The sequence below is a fragment of the Entelurus aequoreus genome, linkage group LG16 (genome assembly GCF_033978785.1).
Source record: "Entelurus aequoreus isolate RoL-2023_Sb linkage group LG16, RoL_Eaeq_v1.1, whole genome shotgun sequence".
In the NCBI taxonomy this organism is placed as follows: domain Eukaryota; kingdom Metazoa; phylum Chordata; class Actinopteri; order Syngnathiformes; family Syngnathidae; genus Entelurus; species Entelurus aequoreus.
The window spans coordinates 47,567,187-47,574,099 of record NC_084746.1 but is presented as its reverse complement, the minus strand read 5'-3'; the positions used below and the strand labels follow the sequence as shown (position 1 = coordinate 47,574,099).

Here is a 6,913-nt window from a genome sequence, read left to right as displayed (position 1 = left end):
CATTATTTCTATGGGCCACAGCTCCATATACCGGCAATACTAAAAATATGCATGCAGATTAATAAGATCCACAACAAGACAATGATAATATTAATTATTCCACATGTTTGCAGATTGCAGGTGTCAATAATATGAATTGATTTACAAATATTATGAACATTTCTATTTCCAGGTGTACATGTCAAAACTGTGTGAACATGGAGACAGTGGCTGAGTGTGTCTGCTGTAGTGAAATAGAGGCAGTGACCAGAACGATGGAGGAGGAGGGGGTGAAGACGTGCATCATAGACCACCATGGCTTTCCATCTGTGTGTCTGGATGAATGGGTGCTGCAGACAGCGTATAACGCCTACAAACAGCAATATGGCATGCTGCAGCAACAGCAAAATGAGTGAGGCACTAATAAGTTTAAATAATTCTTTATTCTATCAACCTTTGGAAGATAAGTCAGAATGAGCACTTTCTTATCTTATTCTTATTCTGTGAAATGTACTGTGCTACAATGCACATGACATTATATATCATAGAAGTATTACATAGATGGACCGTAGATGTCAACAATATTTACAATTTACTGCAACAGTAAATGACAAATGAATAGAATGCATGACAATGTCTTTTGAATCTCAGAGAACAGTGAGTCACTGTGTATCCATGTCCGGATAATAACAGCTGCCATCATTTGCTACTTGCAGGCGGAGACGACACACAGCCTATCGACAGTTTGTCCGCTTCTGCTGGGGATATCTGGGAAAGGACATAAGGGTGGTACTACCAGCTTGTGTAGTACATAAGATTAGGACAACATTCCCATCGATGGACTACACGGGGTTCCAAGACGTGCAGTGACTGCAACAGAATCTACATGGCCACTGTACTTAATCAATAAAATCAATCAATCAATCAATCAGTCAATCAATCAATGTTTATTTATATAGCACTAAATCACAAATGTCTCAAAGGGCTGTACAAGCCACAACGACATCCTCGGTACAGAGCCCACACACGGGCAAGGAAAACTCACCCCAGTAGGACGTCGATGTGAATGACTATGAGAAACCTTGGAGAGGACCGCATATGTGGGTAACCCCCCCCCTCTAGGGGAGACCGAAAGCAATGGATGTCGAGTGGGTCTAACATATTAGTGAGGGTCCAGTTGAGCCAGCAGGAGGCCACCCCGAGCGGAGACGGGTCAGCAGCGCAGATGTCCCCAACCGATGCACAGGCGAGCGGTATACCCCGGGTCCCAACTCTGGACAGCCAGCACTTTATCCATGGTCACCGGAATAACCCCTCCACGTGGGGGGGGGGCAGAGGAGAAAAGAAAAGAAACGGCAGATCAACTGGTCTAAAAAGGGGGTCTATTTAAAGGCTAGAGTATACAAATGAGTTTTAAGATGGGACTTAAATGCTTCTACTGAGGTAGCATCTCTAACTGTTACCGGGAGGGCATTTCACACTTACCGAAGCGACTCCTGTGCTTGGCGATGGCTTCCTCCTTGTCTGGCTTCTCCAGTTCATCGCAGAGGAAGGGAGGCACATCCACAGTGACGCTGAGTGGTGTTCTCTCGTCAGGGGTCTGTCTGCAGCCAGCAACAACCTCCCTGATCAAGTCATCTACGTAGCCTGCAAAATACAATTGTACATGTTCCTGCTCACAACATAATATACTCATGGAGAGTGAAACTTGACAGTATTATTATCATGATACAAAGTGTCAAGTGTTTACATGTTTTGTGTCCTCTACACTTACGGTATGTTGGCTCTGTCGCGATTTTCTTGACCACATGGCCCCCTGCTTTATACTTCGGGTAGCGTACTGCATAGCGCTCAGCACCCGCTTGTGTAGTGGCTATAGGGCGGCTCGAATTTTCGTTCCAGTGCAGCCCAGCAAGCAGGTTCCTAGGTGTGGTAACAGAATAATGTAATAATTAGTACTAAAGTATGGCACACACTAGTGACACTTAGATTAGTGTGGAAACATACCTGCACAGCATTCCGATGTATGAGAAGACATACATTTTCGGTGCGAACTGTATAAGATAAAAGACACTTTATTCAGTCATGCGTCCATACAATGTGTGTGTAAATTTATAAATTGTTTGTAAATTTGAATACAAATGTTTGTGTATTAAACTGTTAATAGTCAGCTATTAAAGCTTGATCTCCTGCAGTAATGAAGCTGTTTTGTTTTCAATGTTAACACCACGCCAGAATTGTTTGCAATCTTTCTCACCAAGATGCCAGCCACTATGTTGGACCTCCAACATTCTCTTGCTTACACTGACTGTATCAAGGCTTCATTTAGTATGCTCTAGTATTTTGCTCCCTGGCCACCAAAGTCCTAGTGGCAGGTGGTAACCACCGACACCACCTACAGGCGATCAGTCTAATTCTCACCTGTATGATAAGGCTATGGAACGCCTCCACCTTGGAAGTCTGGTGTTCACCCGACAGCATGGCGATATCTTTTAGCAGGGACTTGTTGTTGACCACCTCCTCCAGTTTCACTGCTGAGCGTGAACCTAAACATAAATTTAAAATAGAACAACGTTTCTACAAAAATGTTCCAGTCAACTTAAACTGGTTATTTACTTACAAGTTTATCTGAATTTTTTGACTTTCAAAAGATGTGCAGGAAAATACTGCTAGTCCCTCACTGCTTTCGGGCAACTTATTTGCCTACTCACTTTGTTTGAGCCATTTCTTTTGCCGTTGCAGTTGTCCATGAGTACAAATTGGGAAGAGGTCGCCATGGTCCTTGTGGATGTTCTGAATGTGTCGCTCCACAGACTTCCACTTGGCAACCAGAAGTTCCCCCTCTCCAGGCGGTGTAGACACTGCTGCCCAGTAGAGGTGGTTGATTATACTTTGCACCCAGGGCTTCAGGTCTTCACAGTCCTTATGCTTGGCGATGGCCTTCAGTTTCTTTCCGATGGCTACAAACAGAAAAAAACAGAAATTTGTGGATTAAATACAATATCGCATTCATCTGATCACTGATATGTACACACTACTTCACAACTTGTCATGCATACAAATAATCCAACTAACATTTTGCAACATGCCAGATGTCATAGCAGTGCCGTGTATTGGGCATGTTTTCACGAATCCATTTAGCGATCTGTCTGTGTCTGTCTGTCACCAGCACCCCGACATCCAGGTCCCAGCTGATCAGCAGTTCCACCATCCTCTTCAGTCCTTCCATCTCCATATGGTAGCTGCCAAGACATTCGTTGCTCTGAAATATATATAACAGAAAAGGAATGAGCAAAGAAAAAAATGAAAAAGGGGCTTAGTATACATTGAAATGGTTAATGTTATTAGACAAATTTACTAGGATAATTCTGGAAAATCCCTTATCTGCTTATTGTGTTACTAGTGTTTTAGTGAGATTATATGGTCGTACCTGTACAACCTGAAGGTCGAGAACCACATTGGCCACAAGCTCCATTGTGGTGTAGGTACCGAACTTGGCGCTGTGTCCCGGACTGTCTGCTCGCCCATCACCACCAAGGACGAGGGGTCGGCCTTCCACCTGCAGCATGGTGAGGTGCGTCCGTTGCTGTTCCTCCCACACCTTTTTGATGGCTGGCTGCAGGATGAGCTCCTGGTGGTTGAAAAATGTCCTCTTCACATACGTGACCACTCCGATGCTGTTCAGCACTTGCAACACCTTGCCAGAAGATGCCCCAGCGAAGAGGATGCCAGCAGACAGCAGGATGTTGCCCGCGGCATAAGGGCCAATGTTTGGCTGGCTGCTCCAACTACTCCTCTGGTCACATGATGCACATTGAAGAGTCATGGTCAGCTGTGTACCGTTCGAATCCCAAGAAGGGCTTATGTCCTGGCTGCCACAGACTGGACAGTGACACCACTTGACGAGACTCTGGAGGCACGACTCAAAGATGATGTACTTCGGTTCCTTGTGGCAGCCCTCTTCATGCATCTGGTGAGTACATGGGCGATCTGGCGACCCGTCAGATTGACACGGATCCGATGTCGTTGACTCACTCGGCACATAGCTGTCATCGGAAGAACCACCAACAAAAGGCGCAGTGGGACTTGATGCTGGTCCTTCATCAAACAATGCAGGAGGTGGTCGTAGCTTGGCTTGCATTCCAGACACACCTGGAGCTGCTATGTTAGTCTGCATCTCGGGGCTGTCAGATGGAGCTGCTACACTTGACAATGGGACTTCACTAACCCTGGCCGGCCGAGCTCTAACCCTCTCGAGGATATCTGGGGTCACCTGGTGTCCTAGCAATAAAATCAAGCACAAGTTGTTTTATATAATCTGTTAAAATTAAACTAGAATCACATAATAATTATTGTCTTTGAATCACCTAATTTATCTGTCTACTCTACTCTGCACAGGCAGCGTGCAATGTGTACTGTGATGTGCAGAATCATGTTCGTCACCGAAATAGACATACCCTTTGATCTATGATGTATTTTCCCTGTTTGGGTGCTCTTGCTACTGGTCATTGCTGTTGGTGCTGTCCCAATCGGTACCCAGTCCGTCTGGCATCCTTGTTCTCTTGTATTTCCCTGGAAATGGAGAAACAGCTACATGTAATATGGATACCTCATTTACATTAATTATGAATACTTTTGGATTGGGCTTGAACTGTAATCCATTTGAACATTGATTAGGAAAACAAATCGAACCTGATCTTGATCGCCCTCCTCATCAGGCAAATCTAGTGCCATTGCCATTGGTTCATCCACCGCATCCGCCACTGATGCCGTAGTCGTACTGTCCATGATCTGATCTATTGTCTGTAAATGTACAAATGTACAATACTTTATATTATTGTCTATTGTAATCTATTGACAGTATTGACACTATTGACAGTAATGTCAGTAAATGTACGATACTTTATACTGCAGAAGAACTTGACTAGAACTTGAAGCAATAATTATATGTAGACTATTTTATTGTTAATTTATTTCATTGTTCATGGAGTAGTCCAGTGGTTCTCAAATGGGGGTACGCATACCCTTGGGGATACTTGAAGGTATGCCAAGGGGTACGAGAGATTTTTTTTTAAATATTATAAAAATAGCAACAATTCAAAAATCCTTTATAAATATATTTATTGAATAATACTTCAACAAAATAAATGTTTAGAATTAAGTTCATGAATCCAGATGGATCTCTATTACAATCCCCAAAGAGGGCACTTTAAGTTGATGATTACTTCTATGTGTACAAAATATTATTTATAATTGAATCACTTGTTTATTTTTCAACAAGTTTTTAGTTATTTTTATATCTTTTTTTCCAAATAGTTCAAGAAAGACCACTACAAATTAGCAATATCTTGCACTGTTATACAATTTAATAAATCAGAAACTGATGACATAGTGCTGTATTTTTTTTCTTTTTTTCAACCAAAAATGCTTTGCTCTGATTAGGGGGTACTTGAATTAAAAAAATGTTCACAGGGGAAAATCACTGAAAAAAGGTTGAGAACCACTGGAGTAGTCTATGACTGTGTGTGTTAGTTTTGGTTGATTGATTGAGACTTTTATTAGTAGGTTGCACAGTGAAGTACATATTCCGTACAATTGACCACTAAATGGTACCACCCCAATAAGTTTTTCAACTTGTTTAAGTCGGGGTCCACTTAAATTGATTCATGATACAGATATATACTATCATATATATACTATCATCATAATACAGTCATCACACAAGATAATCACATTGAATTATTTACATTATTTACAATCCGGGGTGTGGAGGTGGGGGGGTTTCAACAATTGAGAACAAAGAAATGGATATTGGAACAGTGTAGTCTGACTATGAAAACTGGATATCAAGATTCTTACCCTCTTCCTTTCCCTTTTGGCAAATGCAGACCTCATGTGCCCAGTCTGTCCGCTTGTGGAGGGGGTCGGGTGCTCCGGACTTGTCCGTGGTCTATCGAAAATAGTTGGCTTCGCACCTTTCTTCAGCACGAGTCGACGAGTGCTGATTCCCATTTCTGCCATTCGCAAGGGACCCTCTTCGAAACATGATCTTTCGAAATGTTCGCTGCATAATACACTGTACTTCGTATGTGTCGTCCAATCCAACCGTGTTCGCTTGACTTCTTTGTTCCATAGTAAAGCTTGGCCGCCATCTTTTGGGAAAAGAAACAATGAAACACCGGTTGTGTTTTGGTTTGTGTTGCTACATCCAGCAGCAACACACCGCTTCCCTACAACTCTCTTTTTTGCAGTCTCCATTGTTAATTGAACAAATTTCCAAAAGATTCACCAACACAGATGTCCTGAATACTGTGGAAATTAGCGATTAAAACAGAGCTGTTTAAATTGGGAGGGACCTATTCCAAGATGACGCGTTCAACTGCCTTCGTCACGCGCATACGTCATCATACCGCGACGTTTCAGCCGGATATTTCCCGGGAAATTTTAAATGTCACTTTATAAGTTAACCCGGCCGTATTGGCATGTGTTGCAATGTTAAGATTTCATCATTGATATATAAACTATCAGACTGCGTGGTCGGTAGTAGTGGGTTTCAGTAGGCCTTTAAAGTCATACTAGTTTGATATCTTGTTTTGTGCAGTGCCTTATTTATATTGTATTTTTAATTTATTTTATGCAACTTGTTGACACGTTTTATTTTGTGTTTATGTATGTAAAAAATATTGTATTTCATATATTTATTTTTTTGTATTCATTTATTAATTCATATTTTTTTTATCTTGTTAACTATTCTGATTGTTAATTTGCTTTCTTTAAGTAAAAAAAAAGGTCAAAGACAAAGCTATTCGGTTTCTTGTGAGTATACACACTTCACTGCCGATGTAGGGGGGCGCCACCTAAAATCTTGCCTAGGGCGCCAGATTGGTTAGGGCCGGGCCTGTAGACATATATTTATATATATATATATGAAATA

General features: G+C 42.0%; 1 protein-coding gene across 2 annotated transcripts; it reads right to left on the bottom strand.

The window, feature by feature from the left end:
• Positions 1–485: 485 nt before the first annotated feature.
• On the bottom strand, positions 486–6,130 carry LOC133631106 (uncharacterized). 2 transcript variants are annotated; one of them, XM_062023154.1, is made up of 10 exons: positions 5,839–6,130; positions 4,672–4,782; positions 4,437–4,551; positions 3,410–4,260; positions 3,055–3,241; positions 2,691–2,939; positions 2,401–2,525; positions 1,987–2,033; positions 1,754–1,902; positions 486–1,626 (listed from the first exon to the last, which is right to left on the bottom strand). In XM_062023154.1, the coding sequence occupies exons 1-10, from the start codon at positions 5,998–6,000 to the stop codon at positions 1,439–1,441; spliced, it is 2,184 nt and encodes a 727-aa protein (XP_061879138.1). In that variant the 5' UTR covers positions 6,001–6,130; the 3' UTR covers positions 486–1,438. The 2 variants fall into 2 exon arrangements, 1 of the variants encoding a protein (XP_061879138.1); XR_009821399.1 differs by lacking the exon at positions 1,987–2,033 and having other exon boundaries at positions 1,488–1,626; positions 2,431–2,525; positions 5,839–6,129.
• Between the last annotated feature and the right edge of the window lie 783 nt (positions 6,131–6,913).